Source organism: Balaenoptera borealis (assembly GCF_965194805.1).
Source record: "Balaenoptera borealis genome assembly, chromosome: 16".
NCBI classification, from domain to species: Eukaryota; Metazoa; Chordata; class Mammalia; order Artiodactyla; family Balaenopteridae; genus Balaenoptera; species Balaenoptera borealis.
Window position 1 is genome coordinate 60,413,081 of NC_138872.1, and position 18,481 is coordinate 60,431,561.

Sequence of the window (18,481 nt, forward strand, 5' to 3'; positions counted from 1 at the left end):
TTCTTTCATGATCGGTGGAGGCTGACTTGTGTACCCAGAGATGGAAAAGGATTCTGATTGTGGTTCTCGCCTGTCCCTCCACATCCTTGTGTATGCAGCGCCTGGGGTGTTTGCTACAGAAAGACCCAGAAATCCTGGCTGCTCTGTTTCTCCAGCCATGGGCTCTGCCTTTCTCTGCACTCACATACTGACCCCCGAACCCCCAGACCGCAGGCCAGATGATGAGCCGCCTTCTCTGCAGGGCCAGGGAGAAGCAAATGAGGACAACCACACGTACTTGTGCTCCATGTTGGAGGGAATCCGAAAGAACCCTCCACTGCAGAGATGTGTCCTCCAAGACTCCCCAGGGCTTCAGGAAGGCACGAGGAATGTTTGTGGCCAGTATCAATAGAAAGTTGATTTTTCTTACAAAGTCTCTACCCCACAAGTCTTTCACTGCCAGAATATGAAGTCAGATCAGCTTTCTGGATGCTTACTGTAAACCCCAGATGCTATCTAGCTCCAATCTGGGTAGACAGAATGAAAAGAGAGCATGTTAAGATGTTTAATAAGTTTGGCCATCAATTATCATCCTGCAGTTGCTGTAGAGCCTGGCCTGATTTTTCAGATCTATTCCACCGAGGTCAGAAAGTTCACGGACTCCTTTTCCAGCCAGCCTCCCTGAACTCAGGCAGACACACAAATGTCTCCTGGCTTGCTGATGCCAATAATGCCAGTAATCAGAAGAAAAACTCCTGGGGGCTTCCCTGGTGGTACAGTGGTTAAGAATCTGCCTGCCAGTGCAAGGGAAACGGGTTTGAGCCCTCGTCCAGAAAGATACCACATGCCGCGGAGCAGCTAAGCCTGTGAGCCACAACTACTGAGCCTGCGCTCTAGAGCCTGTGAGCCACAACTACTGAGGCCGCATGCCACAACTACTGAAGCCCGTGTGCCTAGAGCCCGTGCTCTGCAACAAGAGAAGCCACCGCAATGAGAAGCCTGCACACCACAATGAAGAGTAGCCCCTGCTCGCTACAACTAGAGAAAAGCCCGCACACAGCAACAAAGACCCAAAGTGCCAAAAATAAGATTTAATTAATTACTTAATTAATTAAAATTTTAGAAAAAGGAAAAAAATTTTTTAAAAATGGAAAAATTTTTTAAAAAAAGAAAAACTCCTGAGTTGGGAGGATTTAACAACTCCCAGGTACTTAACATCCATTGTCCAAGAGGGTCCCCCTACAAATAAGCATCCCTGAAGGGAAATTTATCTGTCAGGAAGATACTTTCTTTTAAAAATTGATTGTTTTCAAGAAGCTCTCTGTTCATATCATTGTAGAGTGACATCTGTCCTTAAAAACCTCACCTTATCTTTTGCTTCTGGTCACCCTTCCCCTCAGCCTGGTGGGGCAGACAGTCAGAACCTTGCTTCTTGTGAACGAGGTTCCCTGGGTCCAGGCTCTGTTCACATCCCGTTTGAGACGAGACTGCATTTAAAGGCAGTGTAATGATGCCACTGGTGCCTTCACAGTCTGTGGGTCCTTCCTCCGATCTGCTTACCTGATCCTCACATTGTGCCGAAGAACCTTCCCCAGGCTCAGGTGCTGAGGGAAAGCTCAGAGAAGAGAGGTGGAGAGCCACCCTGCAGCCCCGCCAGAGAAGGCACTGGGTTCCATGTGGAAGCGCTGAGGGGAGACTGGTGTCTGGAAGGGGGCGCTTCAGAGCCAGCCTTAGCCCTCGTTCATCCCCCGTGAACAGAAGACCTGAAGGCACAGCCTCTCCCATCCTGCGGGGGAGGATTGGAAAGACTATTTTATTCACTTTACGCAGTAATGCGTAATGTATTATGTATATAATTATGCAGGTGTATATTATGTATGTATATATACACAATATAATGTGTATCTGTTAGTGTTTACACGATTAATGCATCTTCACTGTAGAAAGTACAGGAAAGTTCAGATCCATGCTACAGATCCATCTGACCGCCCTCTCTCTGATACCCCACTGTCTTTCGGATCTCTTTCATCCTAATATTGATCCACAGTCATTATGAGTTATATTTAAGACTCGCACTAGGCATTTGCAGTCTGTAGCAGCTTTTTTTTTTTTCTTCTTAAATTTTTTTTTTGGTCGTGCCCTGCGGCTTGCAGGATCCTAGTTTCCCAACCAGGGATTGAACCCAGGCCCTCGGCAGTGAAAGCGCCGAGCCCTAACCACTGGACCGCCGGGGAATTCCCCATAGCGGCTTTTTATTAAACAGACACCAGGAGCTTTTTTTCTATGCCATTAGACATTTATCAAAAGCACTCTTTTGGTGGGATAATGCATTTTAGTTCACATTTTTAATTGTTAGTATTAGATTATTTTGAAACTCGAACGATACAAAAGAGTGTTGGCTAAATACCCTTGCTCCCACCCTGCTGCCTGGGTCCCACCCCCACCCCTAGCGCCCACAGGCTGGTGCCCCTTTGATTGGTGCCTTGAACTTCACTTCTCTACCTTCTTGATGCAAAAACAAACAAATACAACTTGATATTCTTCATTCTCTGTTTTCGCACCCAAGGTAGTGTATTAGACCCACCGTCTGTACCCTGCTTTTGCTTTCACGTGATGGTCCATCTTGGAGATGTTTTCATAACTGCACGTGGAATGCTATCTCATTCTTGAAAAGCACATTTAAATTCTTTTAAAGCAATTCACTCAAAAGATAAATTTTTTTAATCTTCCAGAAAGATAGCAAATGAAAAATAAGCATCATTTCTCTCCCCAATCCCACTCCTAATCTGTTATCAACGATAGCCACTGTTATTTTCTTAGATCCTTTTCCAGAATTATTTTTGTGCTCGTACCTTCATGAGTGTGTGTGTAACTTGTGTCTTTTTAAACCAGGCATCTCATATGGACATGTCATAATTTCTTGAATCATTCCTCTGTAGTTGGACCTTTAGATCCTTTTGGTTGGCGTCTTTATTTCTCTGGATAGCAGAGGACTGTGATTTCTGGGTCAAAGGATGTAGGTGTCTTTAGGGATCTCAGTACACACAGCCCCGTGGCTTCCCCTGATAGATTGTACCAACTCTCACCCCAGCCACCCAGAGGAAAATAACAGTCCCTCTAACAGCAGGGCCACCCCTACCCCCAGCCCAGGGAGCTCCTGATCTTTTGAAACTGATGTTCTCTCAAGCGGTTAGGCGGGTTTCTCCTTGTTGGGCTTGAAAGAATCTCTCAACAGCAGCTCCTTAAAGCCTGCAACCCGGAGCCCAATTGAATTGCTTAGTTCCAGGAACCTGGAAAGGGCTCAGCTTGGGCCATTCTCCCTCAGGGCTGCCATGTATGGGGTGAGACACCCCCAGTGGCGGGCAGATTCGTGTCTGGTGTCAAGGATAACAGACAACTTCTCAATAGTTGTCATATTATTATAGCGCACAGGTCAGTCAAGGAGACCCTTCTACCTGCCTGGAACTGTTCCACATGCTCTACACGTATCAACTCCTCTTGTTCTCAGAACAACCCTGTGCGTATTAGTATTATACATACCCATTTTACAGACAAGGACAGTGTGATGCAGAGAAGTCAAGTGACTTGCTCGTGGCCACACAGTCAGGAGCTCGGGATTGGATCCTGAGCCGTGTGGTCCCAGAGCCCAGGCTGCATAACCACTGCATCCTCCTGCCTCTAAAAGGAGCCTGCTGATTCTCTAAGGACTACCTTCTAGTGTCTTCTTATCCTCTGTGCAGGCAAGACTTTGCCAAGTCTCACCTTCTCCTGTCACCTTTGAGCTGGCTTTTCCTCTGTTTGCTAAGGGTTTGTAGCAGAAAAGCCTGGACAGACCTGGATTCGTATCCCTTTCCTACATGTGTGGCCTTGGACAAGTTCAGCCTCTGTGATCCTCAGTTCCCTCATCTGGGGGGCAGGGAGCATTACCCACCCCCGGATCCTTATCACGATTGATGAAGATTGAGGATAAGGAGAATGCCCTGACAGGTGCACAGCATGAAACTTTCTCTCATCACCCCGCACCCTTCTCTATCCCTCTTGGTTCTTCTTAGTTTTGATCCACAGTCTTAAGTTCTCTCCAGTTCAAATTCGATCCTATCACAAAAGGAAGCTCATTCCCAGGGTCTGATAACATCACGATTTATTGAGCATCTACAAGTGCTGGCCATTCGCTGTCTGCTCTGGGTGAGAATTGCCATTCCGCCAGGCGTTTTAGTTTCTTGCACCCAATCCTGTTCTCATGGGGCCTTTCTGAGTCAGAAGAGAAGGTCATGTTCGGCTGCCTTAAATTGCTCACACATGTGAGGGGAGAGGATAGAGCCATTTGGGGGACAGACATTTCCCTTTGTGTTTACACACCACGTGTGTCTGTACGTGATGGTCATCACGGTGATGATGCGTATTTTTGCCTTTGCACATTTGATACCTTGCCTCTCAGCTCCTAATTAGGCCTCTATAGCTCCAAAATTACATGCTTTTACACACCCATGATGATCTCAGTAGGATTAACAGTGCTTTTTATCTGTGAAGGTAATTGAGATCTTTCATGGTGGCATATTTTTATTACTGTAACTCCGTCTTTAACCATCCTTCCATAAAATCTCTTACTGTTTTCCAGTGACTGCTTCTTCACCTCATTCTGAGTAGGAAATGCTCAGGGGTCATTGAGAAGCAGAATTTCCTGTGATTGTGCAAACCATGGTAACCATGATGCATTTTCTCTCTCCCCTTCCCCCTCTCCCTATGGCAGGTGCCTGGAGATTTGAGTCAAACATCCGAAGACCAGAGTTTGTCGGATTTTGAAATGTAAGTCCACAGCATCTGCTCATGAGGGGCCCTTTAGAAACAAGACTCTGTTACTTGGCTTGCGTCCCAGGAGACCGTAGAGGGAACCAGCACCCGCTGTTGAAACCTGCATGGCTGATTTGGTTATTGTAGAGGTGGGGAGTTGTTTGCCTGCAGCCTGAGTCTGGCCTTCAGATGTGTTTTTATCTCCCTCTTTGGGTATTGAAAAACAATTTTTTTTGGCTGACATTTAAGAGTCGGAAGGTATCACATGAAAATTTAAATTTCTCCATTTTCTTTAAAAGAAGAAATCCCGGCAAGGCCACCGTCAGCTAGAGCTGAGCAGCAGCTGCCTCTTCCATCCAGGGCGCATGCTTGTCAGCTTGCTGCAGTCCCCACTGCTCCCTTTTGTCTGACTGTGGCCCACTCCACTCATTCCGTTGTCTGGGTGTCTCCTGTTCAAATTTTGAGTTTGCAACTCCTGGGCTATTGGAAATGACAGTAGTTCAGTACATTGGTCTGATTTTTGATTGGATTTAATTCTGTCTGGCGCCTCTGCTGATAACCCCTAAGGAATTTAGTTGGTCTTCAGACTGATTCTTTCTGATCAAGTTGCCTTGGTTTTTGGACCAGTAATCCCCTGGGGCTGGTGAAGAGAGGAGTGAGTCCTGAGTTAAGGGCAAGCAAAACGTCCCTCCTCTCCCATTTAGTTGTGCCGAGTAGAGGAAGGTTCAGCTTCCCCAGGAGAGGGGGCGGGGCATCGGAAGAGCATTTTGTTAGAGCCAGGCTGAGCCAAGTTGAAATCTTAACTGCAGGACTCATGCTGGTGTGACCTTGGGCGAGCCACTTAACCTCTCTGAGCCTGAGTTTCCTCATTCATAAGGCGCAGATCACAAGAGTGGGGTTATGAAAAGCGCGGAGGGGATCAAGAGGCCCCGCAGTGCTTGGCAGCTGCGGTAGAGGTGGAGGTGGCTGTTAGATTGGTGAGGGGGGTCGTGGAGGTTAAGAGGTGAAGGATGAAATTCAAAGGCGAGTTTGCTTCGCATGGGCCTTTGGGGGGCGGGGTGGAGGGGAGTACATAGTGAAGAGGGTCATGGGATGGTGACCTGGTGCAGGGAAAGGGGGGACCAGCTGGGGAGAGAAGTGAAAGCCGCAGAGGGGATCCCAGAGACGAGCCACTCGTGAGGCGCAAGGGACTCATTCATAAAGCAAGAATTTATCACGTGCCTGCTGCGGGGAGGGGTCGTGCCAGGTCGTCGGTGGAGAGGATGAATCAGCCATGGTCCCTGCTCTCAGGCAACCTCTGCCGGGTCCAGCCACCTCATCTCTTCTCCTCCTCCCCACCGCCCCAGGTTGATCATCTCTACTAAAGCCAGAGGGAAGTGCCATTTCCCTCTCCCTCTTCTCTTGCAGAGAAGGCCCTGGCTGACCTCAGCTCCATCCCCAGCCTCCCCTGGCCCTCCCTTCATACCAACTGCCCTGGTAGATTTGACTCCTCCAACTTATTTGGTCTTCCATACTCGGGATCATTATTTTATTCCCTTAACTCACACTTCTAAGTCTAGGAGAGAAAGGACAATCAATTCTAATACAGCGAGCTATGTGCTCTGAAAGGGAGAGCATGTACGGGGGGACCTGGGGGACCTCCCGGAGCCCTGGGAGGTGGTCCAGCCCTCACCAGTCCTGGGAGGTTAATGAAAACCAGAGTGTCAGTTACACTTCTACACCCCTCCCCCTCCCGACAGAAATGAAAGGGGAACACTCTAGTCACTAGCACAGTTTTGGGGACCTTTCCAGGAGGGGTGTCATTAGATATCCAAACCAGTTTGGTGCCTCAGAATGGCAGTTTGTACTTGGAGCCCTGGGGAGGTGATCAGTAGGGTGTATTTTGCCCCATGAAGGCGGTCAGCACCTGGGCTCAGAGCTTAGAAGAAATGCTGCTTCAGGAGAGAAGCGTGAGGCTGTTGAGTCATGGACTCTTCCGTCATCAGTGTCTCAAGCTGTGTTCTAAGCACAGGAGGCTGGCGAATTTTCAAGAGCTGCTCTTTAGAGATAAGGAGAGCTCGAGGAAAAGCGTTTAGCCCTGGAGCAACTCCTAGCAGAAACAAGGGCTAGGACCTCCCAGCCCTTCCAGAATTGCACAGCACTGTTGTGAGAGCTGTTAACGATTGATCTGGAAGCTTCAGTGACAGTTAACTTATCGGCTTCACATGATGTAGATCCGGCCGGTGGAAGAGTGGTGGTGGGTGTGTGCGCCCAGTGACTCAGAGTTAGGTTCAAGTCATCACGCAAGGCGGAACTGTCACATAACCGAAAGAACCCTTGAAGTTCTCTCAAATAGCTGGCGAGGATCAACCGAGATAATCTAGGTGAAAGCAAGGAGCCGTGCAGTGTACGTGCTCAGTAAATGATTTTGCTCTATTCGAGCCACACACCGTGGTTTTGGAAAAGTTGGAAGAGCGGTTATTGGTGCCTGGCTTCCTGGAATCCCCTCCCCCACCCCAAAGAGCTATCTCTTGCATAGCCTGAGTGTTGGTCTCCTGAGCTCTTTCGTGGAGCCTGACCTTCAAGTGGGGGTCAGGGTCTAAAGTGGGCACAGTGAGGAGGCAGCATGACTCCTCCGAACGCTCCAGAAACCCTGTGGGCGCTAGTGCTCCTGACCCTCCCTCACCTCGGGGGGGCTTCCGGTGATCGTCCCCCTCTTCAGGTGAGCAAACTGAGGGTCAGATAAACTATGGGCCACGGCCACTCACTCAGTAAGGACTGAAGGGCAGCTCTTTCTCATTCCAGAATACAAACTGCATATATAAATTAAAAAATATATATATATATATTTTTTTAAATTTATTTATTTATTTTTGGCTGTGTTGGGTCTTCGTTTCTGTGCGAGGGCTTTCTCTAGTTGCAGCAAGCGGGGGCCACTCTTCATCACGGTGCGCAGGCCTCTCACTATCGCGGCCTCTCTTGTTGCGGAGCACAGGCTCCAGACGCGCAGGCTCAGTAGTTGTGGCACACGACCTTAGTTGCTCCGCGGCATGTGGGATCTTCCCAGACCAGGGCTCGAACCCGTGTCCCCTGCATTGGCAGGCAGACTCTCAACCACTGCGCCACCAGGGAAGCCCTATATATATTTTTTAAACTAAGTCCCTCAAAAATAATCTTGGGGGACCAAGTAATGAGATGGAAACTGGTGCTTTAGCTTACAGTTAAGTGTAATAGATGTTGCCGTACATCGTGGGCCTTTTTTTGGTAAACTGAAATGACCACTTTGCATGTTTCTTTTGTTCAGATCAAACCGAGCGCTGATCAACGTCTGGATCCCGTCAGTGTTTCTCCGGGGCAGAGCCGCCAATGCATTCCACGTGTATCAGGTAATTACCTGGTTTTCAGTTAGACGTCACCGCTGGGGTGGGGGCCACACTTGTTTGTTACTCTCTGGTGCTTTTGCCTCTTGGCGATGGAGTGCCATACGTAGAAGCCACAACCTCCAGATGCCAGCATCCACCTGCCCAACCTCCCCGAGGAAATGATCCTTCTGGCAGACAGAAGGAGGCAGGGTGGAGCTTTCTTGTGCTGTCGGGCCTCCTAGTGTGGCCGTGACCCCTCAGCTCGGACTGCTTGAGCAGAAATGGGATTTGTTGGCTTGTGTTGCAACTGAAACGTCCAGGCGTGGGTCTGGCCTCAGACCTGCCTGGACCTGTGGTCAGATGTCTGCTCCCATTTCCCCTGGTTTCCTCTGCTTGAGCATCCTTTTCAGGCTGGCGCCCTCTGTGGGTGGACCAGGCACCTCCCAGCAGCACCAGACTCTCAGCCTGTCCGGGCATCTCTCAGGAGTCTGTCTTGGATCCCAAGCCCATCCCTAAACCCCAGGGTTGGGTGATGGACTTCTGTGATGGGCCAGGTTCGAATCATGTGACCCCCACTGGCACTGGGGTTGGAGTTGACCTCATCTGACCATATGACTGAGAGAGGGGTGAGGGGGCTCCCCGGATGAAAACCAGGCCACTCTTTGCCAAAGAAGGGGCAACAGACACTTGGCAAGTGAACACTGCAGATGTGCCCTCTGCTTCCTTGAGGTAGAGCTGATCACCCCCTCCCCGGTTGAGGATTGAGTGTCTGAAACCAGGGGACCTTTGTTTTGGAGGTGATTTTGCCCCAACAGTTGGGACCCCAGTTCTCCATCTTTTCTCTGATTTTCTGATGCCTCTTCCAGCCCTGCCTACTTACCCTCTTCTTGGCTTTCTTGTTTCTCTTTCTTTTTCTTACCTGATCTGCAGCTGTTGGTGTTCACTTGTCCTGGGACTGTTTTGTTTTCAACTTTGACTCTTAGCCACTTCTGGTTCTGCTGTTGAATTATATCACAACAACTTTCATTACGTTTTGTTCTTATTCCCCGTGAGCTCCGTGAAGAGCCTTGAGTTTTGTTGCCATTTTTCTTAGTGGGGAATTGACCATTGAAGAAGTCTTCTCAGCTATTAAGATAGTTTCCCCAGAGACTGGGGTGGTGCAAAAAGGACACTGAACTTGAGAATAGAAGCCCTGGTTTCAGTTTTGTGGCCTTAGGTAAATCTCAGTTTCCTTATCTGTAAAACAGAAATAATAATAATGCTTACTTTGCAAAGCTGTTGTTGTTGGGATTAGAAATACATGGTGTCCAGTAGGCACTTGGTATTCGTTTCTCATCTTCCAAAATGATCGCCGTGTTTAGTCTTTGATGGCAGGACTGGCAGTGGGCATGGGTTATATAGGAATGGGCTTAAGCATGACACACGCCTCTTACCTGAAATCTTACGGACAAATGAGCTAGAGTTTGGCAAGGAAGTTTGCACCGGAAAGTTATTCTAGTTTACTTGTTCAGCTGGGCGACAGTAGCATTTTAATAAGTGTTAGAGAATCTGAGGGTTCCTGATGCTCTCAGCTCTGGCTTGAAAAGAGAATTAGATATGACAGATTTCCGAATATCCTCTTCTCCTTTTATCCCAAACCAAACCCCCCCCACCCCCGCAAAAAAAGAATCTCTCATTTGAGTGTCCTTCAAGTTCTGCTTTGCGGTCATCAGAATGCTGGGAGGTGTTGCCTGGAGAATGAAAAAAGTGAAGCAGACAGCTTTATTTTAGAGCAAAATTAAAATGCGAGATCGCTTGAGAGGTTTCCTTGACCTTTCATTTTTCACTCCTCCCCCTCACCTCACCCCAGGAAGCAATGGGGCCGTTTTTAGCTCCTGAAAGTCAGTTAAGGAATGAGATGGACACAGCAAATATGCCGTTGCCTGGGAGATTGTTTCCACAGTGGCCACCGTGGGATTCGAGCCGCACTCTCCCCATCCTTGACCATTTCCAGAGCTTTCCTGGGTGTGGTCCAGCCAGTGTGTGGAAGATGAGGCCTGGATTTCACAGAGCCACGAGGCTGACAGCTCCCACGTCACGTAGAGCAGCTGCGTCCCACACTGTGGGCTGTCTGAAATCTCTCCTGATCTTGGAGTGTGTTGAATGCAACTGTTTTTCTCCTTTTAGCTAACAACGCTTCTGGTTGGTACCTAAGAGGAAAATCTGAGCATGTGTTTGGAAGCATTTTAGAAAGTCTTCATTACAGTGTGATTTTTTTGGATTTTGTTGTTTTTTAAATGATAAATGATATTGGAGAGAGAGTGACTCCTGTAAAATACTGGTACTGTTGGACATTATTTTTATTAGTTAAAAAAATGCATTTTATATAATTCCACAAAAGATTTGAGATAATTTCTAGAGAAACTCAGAAAAGAGTGATAAAATAGAAGTAAGAAATAAAATATCAGAGTCAGAGAAGATGTAAACTAAGAGTGTTTCCATTAAGGGAACAGTGGAAATCATATATATACATACATACATATATATGAGATCCTATGTGATTGCTCTCATTGGTTTGTAAGTTTCCTTTGAGCTTCCTGGCAACCAGTGTGAAAATGGAAATGTGGCTATTTTGGATAATTCCATTGCTAATGAGAAGAAAATATGTCAGTTCCTCGAAGGGAGTTCTAAAAGAAATGTCCTCACAGAGCTTTAGATGAGGCAATAATAAAGAATGTGGTAGATGATGCCCTGTTACATCCCTATGACAAATCACTGTCAGGTTTCCTTAAGATCTCCCTCCAAGGAAGCCAAGGGCATAACCTCAAAATGAACCGTAGTTCATTTGAAGAGCCCAGACAAAAGGATCAGCACATGTAGCTTTCTCAGTAGATCTGCACTGTCCAGTCCGACAGCCACTAGCCACGTGTGGTCATTTAAATGTTTTTTTTTTTTTTTTTTTGGCTGTGTTGGGTCTTCGCTGCTGCACGTGGGCTTTCTCTAGTTGCTGCGAGCAGGAGATACTCTTTGTTGAGGAACATGGGCTCTAGGTGCACGGGCTTTAGTAGTTGTGGCGCACGGGCTTAGTTGCTCCGCGGCATGTGGGATCTTCCTGGACCAGGGCTCAAACCTGTGTCCCCTGCATTGGCAGGAGGATTCTTAACCACTGTGCCATGATTGGTGGCATCATTTAAATTTGACTTAATCAAAATGGGAAGAAATTAAACTCTAGTTCCTCAGGCACACCAGCCATATTTCAAGTGCTTCTTAGCCACATGTGGCAGGCGGCTACCGTATTGGACAACGCGGATACAGCACACTTCCATCATCTCAGGAAACTCTGTTGGATGGTGATGATCTAGAACAGTCTCTCCCAGAGTGGCAGAAAGCAAGATGATCTTCTGTGTGATCTTCTATGTGCTTAGTGAGGTTTCAGAGAGACAGAGACTGGACGTCCAATAAATAGTTCTGCAGGGAGAAGGCCACTCGCCTTTCAGCTCTTCCGTCACTGGCAATGACCTGAAAGAGAAAGTCTCCACGTGGCCCTTAGGCCTTTAACGCCCTGTAATCGTGCATCTTAGCAAAGACGGAGGAAGGCCCAGGATCAACGCCTTTGGCTGGCAACAGACTCCAGCTCAATTAGCTACATTGTTTTCTTTCATTGTATTTGTTTTCTGTTCATCTGCCTTCTACTATTTTTCCATTTACCACGGTGATGTACAGTTTCCTTTTAAAATAAATTTAAGCAGAAAGAAAGTGAGTCAGCTTCAAGAAAAATACTGAATGTATGATAGTGAAAACAGCAAGAAGTTTAGGACAGTGCTATGTGAAGGAATAATATTTGGGAAACGCCACCTCTCAGTGGTCTGTGTATGTTACATAAGATAGCTCATTCAGTCCTCACAACAGCCCTGTGAGGTAACAAATGCTTATTATCCCCATTTTATAGATAAGAAAACAAAGACACAGAGAAGCAGCTCATTCAGTAACATGACTTTCAGCCCCCAAAGCATTTTCTGACAAGGTACCGGTTTGCACAGATTCTGTGAATGTGGGCAGAGTCCAGATTTAAAACTCCGAGAAGCAGATGGGGCAGTTGGCTTGGAAGGGCCCAGCCTGACCAAGAACTTGCCTGTGTGGATGGCCCCCTGCATCCCTGAGGCCAGGGGCCAAGGGTCCCCCTGCCACCAAGCCAGGGATTTTCTGTCCATCTTTTCCGGGCCCCCTGCAGTATACACGTCAGAGCCCTGCAAAACCCGGAGCCAAGCTGTGGGCAAGTTTGCTTTGGAAAATTGTTAAAGCAGGGCCTGTTGGCCGTGACGGCTCTGGCCACAGAAGAGTTTCACGGATGCTTTCTCAGAACCTCTTGTTTGAGCAGTGGCAGGGTCCCCAGAGCCTGCCCTGGGACGCTTGGGAACTGTGGCACTTCTGACTGCAGAAGAACTTAGCTAGGTCACCCGCTGCCCGGTGTTACTGGGCTCTCACCACTTGTCTTGTGGGAGAGGTCTGGGTGTATATTTTGCACAAAGGATCCTGGCCAGAAGTGCTGTCCCTTGACAGGATTGAATGCAAGTTATTAAAAAAAGTTTGTATCTCCAAACACCATGGTTTCCACACTCTGTTCCTGGGTCCCAAGGTGGGTGCTGAGGTGTGTTCTGGCATAAAAGTAAGAAATGGCAGCCTTTGACCAATTTTCAGAGCAAAAGTAAAATTGATGTCCAGGGCTTCCCTGGTGGTGCAGTGGTTGAGAATCTGCCTGCAAATGCAGGGGACACGGGTTCGAGCCCTGGTCTGGGAAGATCCCACATGCCGCGGAGCAACTAGGCCCGTGAGCCACAACTACTGAGCCTGCGCGTCTGGAGCCTGTGCTCCGCAACAAGAGAGGCCGCGATAGTGAGAGGCCCGCTCACTGTGATGAAGAGTGGCCCCCACTTGCGCAACTAGAGAAAGCCCTCACACAGAAACGAAGACCCAACACAGCCATAAATAAATAAATAAATAAATAAATAAAAATTTAAAAAAAAAATTAATGTCCAGAACTTTCCCAATTTAAATTTTTCTTCCACAAATGTTTCTTACTTCTCGCCCCTGCTAACTAATGCTTGGCTGCCAGCAGACACTAGCCAGAGACAAAATGATTAAATAGCAACATACAGAATGGAACAAAACAAAACAAAACCCTATTTACTAATTGGTCTTGCTCAGTTTCTCTCTCTCTCTCTCTCTCTCTCTCTCTCTCTCTCTCTCTCTCTCTCTCTCTCTCTCTGTCTGTGTTAATACACAGTTGTCCTAGTGGGTCTGACTTTCTGTCCCACATGACCTAGTGACATTTGTTGTTAATCAATTAGCCTTTATACCTTTGCAGATGTTTGCTCTTATTTCCCAAATACCCCAACTTCCAAACCAGTTTGAGGTCCACTGTCTTAATATCCTACTGTAGTGTTTATAAAGGCATGTTAGACCTTAAAACAATCTATTTTTTTTTCCTTATGCAAATATTACAGCCGCTAAATCAGCATGAAATAATACATCAGTACACTTACTCTCTGAACCCTTAGGTCTTTCCCTTTGAAAAGCACTGTTAGTGTAAGTACAGCTGGAATCAGTCCTCTACGTGGGAGTTTATTTCAGCCTTTGAATTTAGCCACCAGAAACACTGGCTATGGTGCAATATTCCGTTTGCCCAGCACAACTAATTAGGTCTCCTTTGTAAAGAAAGTTGCGTTGTTTCAGCAAAGCTTTTTCCTTCTAGAGTAAGTCCCCTTTCCTTGGGACCACAGGAGGTTGTCTTGACTTAGAGAAAAGGCGGTACCCCAGGAAGACTCCTTCAGTGTTGGAGGTTCCCCCACCCCCAAAAGGTTATTGTGTAGCCTGGGCAGGTGTTTTCAAGGTTTATTCTAGTGGAGCATGTTTATATATGCAGCGCAGGGAAAGCCCATGATTTTCTGTATTAATAATAGATCACAGGGTCTGGCGGGCTGCATGGGGCTGCAGGTGGTTTGGAGGATGGTCATGTTTTTGCACCTCAGGCTTCGGGTGCTTCAGCCCTTTTCATCTCTGTCCTAAGATGGTTTACTCTTGAGGCCCTCAAGGTTGCTGTTACCTACGGTTCCATCTTTATGCTTGCTTAAAGTGTATAGCTATGTGAGAGGAGGGGATTCATTAAGTAGAGACGGATGGGATGTTTGAGCCACGCACAGAAATGGGAATGGCAGCTGCAGCAACGTGGGCTGACCAGAAGCCTCTGCCCTAGCGGTTACCATTCCAGGTGTGGGGACACAGGGACCAGCTCTGAGGCCCAAGGGATTCTCTCTCATTCACGCCAGGTCCTTCCCACCACACCTGCTGTGAACCAGGCAGGCGGGGAAGACAGCGGTGGATCGTTTGATTTCTGAGTTTCGTTCCAGCCAGGTTGGCTTCTGTGCTGCATGATAAACGAAACTGTGGGAGGCTTTGCCTTTGTTCTCGCTCTCTCCTTCCTTGAGAACTTTCCATCCCACAAAGTCAAGCACCTCCGCACCTCTGAGGATTACAGCACGTTAACCTCCAGCTGTTCTTGGGATGCTCAAGGCTTCTGGGAAAGCCTGATACAGGTGAAAACAAAAAGCCAAACGGAAAAAGCCTGTTTGCCTCCCCTTGGACATACGTGTCACTATTATTCTGTTACTGCCTTTATCTTCTCAAACAGGAGGAACTTTTTTCCCCCCTTTCATAGTATAATTCCATTATTTATCCCAAAGCTGTGGATTGAGGGCCGACTAGATGCCAGACATGTGCTAAACGCTGCAGAGCCTGGGGTGAGCAAGACTTGACATTGTACTTACCCGCCCAACCTCACAGGCTGGAGGGGGACAGTTGCTCTCGAGTAAACGGAACAGTCTCGCGAGATAAGGGCTGCAGAGAGAGGTACGGGTGGGAGGGATGGAACACCACTCACCTTGCAAAGTGACAACAGACGGTGATGGATGACGTGGTTGGCACAGCACCTGGCAAACAGCTACTGTGCAGACACTACCCTTAGTGACCTGAGGACCACTTGACTTGTGATAAGCAATTAGACCTGAAAGTAAACATAAAAGAATTACCCCCTGTTGAACTGAATGTCTCTGGGCATGTTTGCGTGCTCAAAAAAGCCTTTATTTAGCATCTACTTGATCAAGGGCTCCACATCAGCCTCCTTAGGGGAGGCAAGGAGCAAGATACCTTTGTCCTCAAGGTGTCTGGGTCTGGTGAGGGGACGGAGCCCCATCAAGCAGCTGAAATGCAAGGGTCGTGTTGAGCGGCTCCATGGAGGCTTAGCAGAGGGGTGAGCTCTGCTGGAGGGAGAGACCTGGGCTCAGAGGTGAAACCTAGGATCATAGTTCACTTTCCCAATGGGACTCTCTGGAAGCCTGAAAGCATTAATGCCCAGGCCCCAGTATATTATAGTTTCACCAGCCCAGAGCTGCCCAGTTGGTGCTAGGTTTAGTCTTGTTTTGAATTCAAGTACAGTCTTTACTTATTGAGTACTGGGTTGCACCAGTGACATTACTCACCAGCGTCTCCAAGGTGCCTGTACGTGATCCCACAGCATCATCACCCTCTTGGCCTCCTCCAAGGAGGTTTCCCAAGATGGTACCCCAGTTTAACACTGCCTCTTTGTGTGGAGCCATAGGCACAGCTGGCGTGTAAATCTGGATGAGCTAAACACATATATGTTCTCGGTTTCTGTTGCTGGAATACAGTTGGGGTGGCCTCAAGGAGGTACCTCCCCCAGTTCTGATGTACTACTGGCCGTCTTCTTCACAGGGCACTGCAGCTGGCATTTGGTTATTGTTGATCATTGTCAAGGACGTCTTCTCCTTTGAGATCTGCTCTGTAAAATCTCTAATCTTTGCTAATTAAGGCAATCTGAATTGGCCATAATTCTTATATTGGACTTGTAGGGCATCTCCATTTCTGAATTGGTGTAGAAATGGACTCTAGTAAAATTATTGAGTATTAAACATTATATTAGGAATGCTTTTTGCTGCAAGCAACGTATTATCTCACTCAAAGTGACTTAACGAATAGGAGTTAATATACGTAACAAAAAGTTGGGGACTCAGGTATTCAATAGCTTAATCACATCAGTGGCTTCCAGAGCTGTTAGCACTTCCTCTTTACAAGACAGTGTCCAAGGGGGAAGAAGAGAGGTTTTTACTCACACATTATTTTTTTAATCAAAAAGAAAAATCTTTGCCTAAAGCCCTCCTGTGTACTTCGCTTAGATCCCGATGACCCAAGGTGAGGTCACATAGCCATGGTCTCGCTGAAAGCAAAGCTGGGAAAATGAGCATCTCCCTGTCTCAGTCCCTGAGCAGGTGGAGAGCTCTGCCAGTAGATGAGGCAGGCAGGGAGCTGGCCATTGGGTAGGCAGCCGGGCTTCTGCCACAGGCACTGTAACATACATTGTGTTGACAGAAATTAATCAGTCGAGGGACTTCCCTGGTGGCTCAGTGGTTAAGAATCCGCCTGCCAATGCAGGGGAACACAGGTTCGAGCCCTGGTCTGGGAAGATCCCACATGCCGCGGAGCAACTAAGCCCATGCACCACAACGACTGAGCCTGTGCTCTAGAGCCCATGAGCCACAACTACTGAGCCTGCGTGCCACAACTACTGAGCCCATGTGCTGCAACTACTGAAGCCCGTGTGCCTAGAGCCCATGCTCTGCAACAAGAGAAGCAACTGCAATGAGAAGCCCATGCACTGCAACAAAGAGTAGCCCCCACTCGCCACAACTAGAGAAAGCCCACTCGCAGCAGCGAAGACCCAAGGCAGCCATAAATTAATTAATTAATTAATTAATTAAAAAGAAATCAGTTGATCTAAGAAAGAAATGGAAAATTTTATTCAAGTCAAATTGAGGATTATAACCCGGGAACAGCATCTCAGAAAGCTCTGAGAACCATTCCACCAATTAGAAGTCAAAGCACAGTTATGTAAGTTCTTTTGAGACAGAGGGCTGTACCTGAAATGATGCATTATTGACAGTTGACACAATCCAGATGTGCAAGTACAAAGTGGTGGGTCATCATGACCCCTTAAGAGATCAAGAAGGGGAGAGGAGCTTCAAGATGGCGGAAGAGTAAGACGTGGAGATCACCTTCCTCCCCACAAATACATCAGAAATACATCCACATGTGGAACAACTACAGAACACCTACTGAACGCTGGCAGAAGACCTCAGACCTCCCAAAAGGCAAGAAACTCCCCACGTACCTGGGTAGGGCAAAAGAAAAAAGAAAAAACAGAGACAAAAGAATAGGGACGGGACCTGCACCAGTGGGAGGAGCTTCCACACACTAGGAAGCCCCTTCGCGGTCAGAGACTGTGGGTGGCGGAGGGGGGGAGCTTCAGAGCCACAGACGAGAGCGCAGCAACAGGGGTGCGGAGGGCACAGCGGAGAGGTTCCCACACAGAGGATCGGCGCCGACCAGCACTCACCAGCCCGAGAGGCTTGTCTGCTCACCCGCCGTGCGGGCGGGGCTGGGAGCTGAGGCTCGGGCTTCGGTCGGATCGCAGGGAGAGGACTGGGGTTGGCTGCGTGAACACAGCCTGAAGGGGCTAGTGCACCACAGCTAGCCGGGAGGGAGTCCGGGAAAAGGTCTGGAGCTGCCGAAGAGGCAGACTTTTTCTTGCCTCTTTGTTTCCTGGTGCGCGAGGAGAGGGGATTCAGAGCGCCGCTTAAAGGAGCTCCAGAGACGGGCGCAAGCCATGGCTGTCAGCGCGGACCCCAGAGACGGGCATGAGATGCTAAGGCTGCTGCTGCCACCACCAAGAAGCCTGTGTGCGAGCACAGGTCACTATCCACACCTCCCCTCCCGGGAGCCTGTGCAGCCCGCCACTGCCAGGGTCTCGTGATCCAGGGACAACTTCCCCGGGAGAACGCACGGCGCGCCTCAGGCTGGTGCAACGCCACGCCGGCCTCTGCCACTGCAGGCTCACCCTGCATCCGTACCCCTCCCTCCCCCCAGCCTGAGTGAGCCAGAGCCCCCGAATCAGCTGCTCCTTAACCCCGTCCTGTGTGAGCGAAGAACAGACGCCCTCAGGCGACCTACACGCAGAGGCGGGTCCAAATCCAAAGCTGAACCCCGGGAACTGTGTGAACAAAGAAGAGAAAGGGAAATTTCTCCCAGCAGCCTCAGGAGCAGCAGATTAAAGCTCCACAATCAACTTGATGTACCTGCATCTGTGGAATACCTGAATAGAAAACAAATCATCCCAAATTGAGGAGGTGGACTTTGGGAGCAACGATACAGATATATTTTTCCCTTTTTCTCTTTTTGTGAGTGTGTATGTGTATGCTTCTGTGTGTGATTTTGTCTGTATAGCTTTGCTTTTATCATTTGTCCTAGGGTTCTGTCTGTCC

The 18,481-nt window shown here is 48.3% G+C and overlaps 1 protein-coding gene across 16 annotated transcripts in view; it reads left to right on the forward strand.

Annotated features, from left to right (window-relative positions):
• Window positions 1-18,481, forward strand: part of SNX29 (sorting nexin 29) — a 557,079-nt gene that overhangs the window by 368,411 nt on the left and 170,187 nt on the right. For all 16 annotated transcript variants that reach the window (XR_014235418.1, XR_014235419.1, XR_014235420.1 and 13 more), the window contains 2 exons: window positions 4,730-4,785; window positions 8,054-8,135. Coding sequence is in view for 9 of the 16 variants with exons in the window: in XM_082359262.1 (XP_082215388.1) it covers window positions 4,730-4,785; window positions 8,054-8,135 (138 nt within the window). In the remaining 7 variants the exon portion in view is untranslated. The remainder of the gene's footprint in view (window positions 1-4,729; window positions 4,786-8,053; window positions 8,136-18,481) is intronic.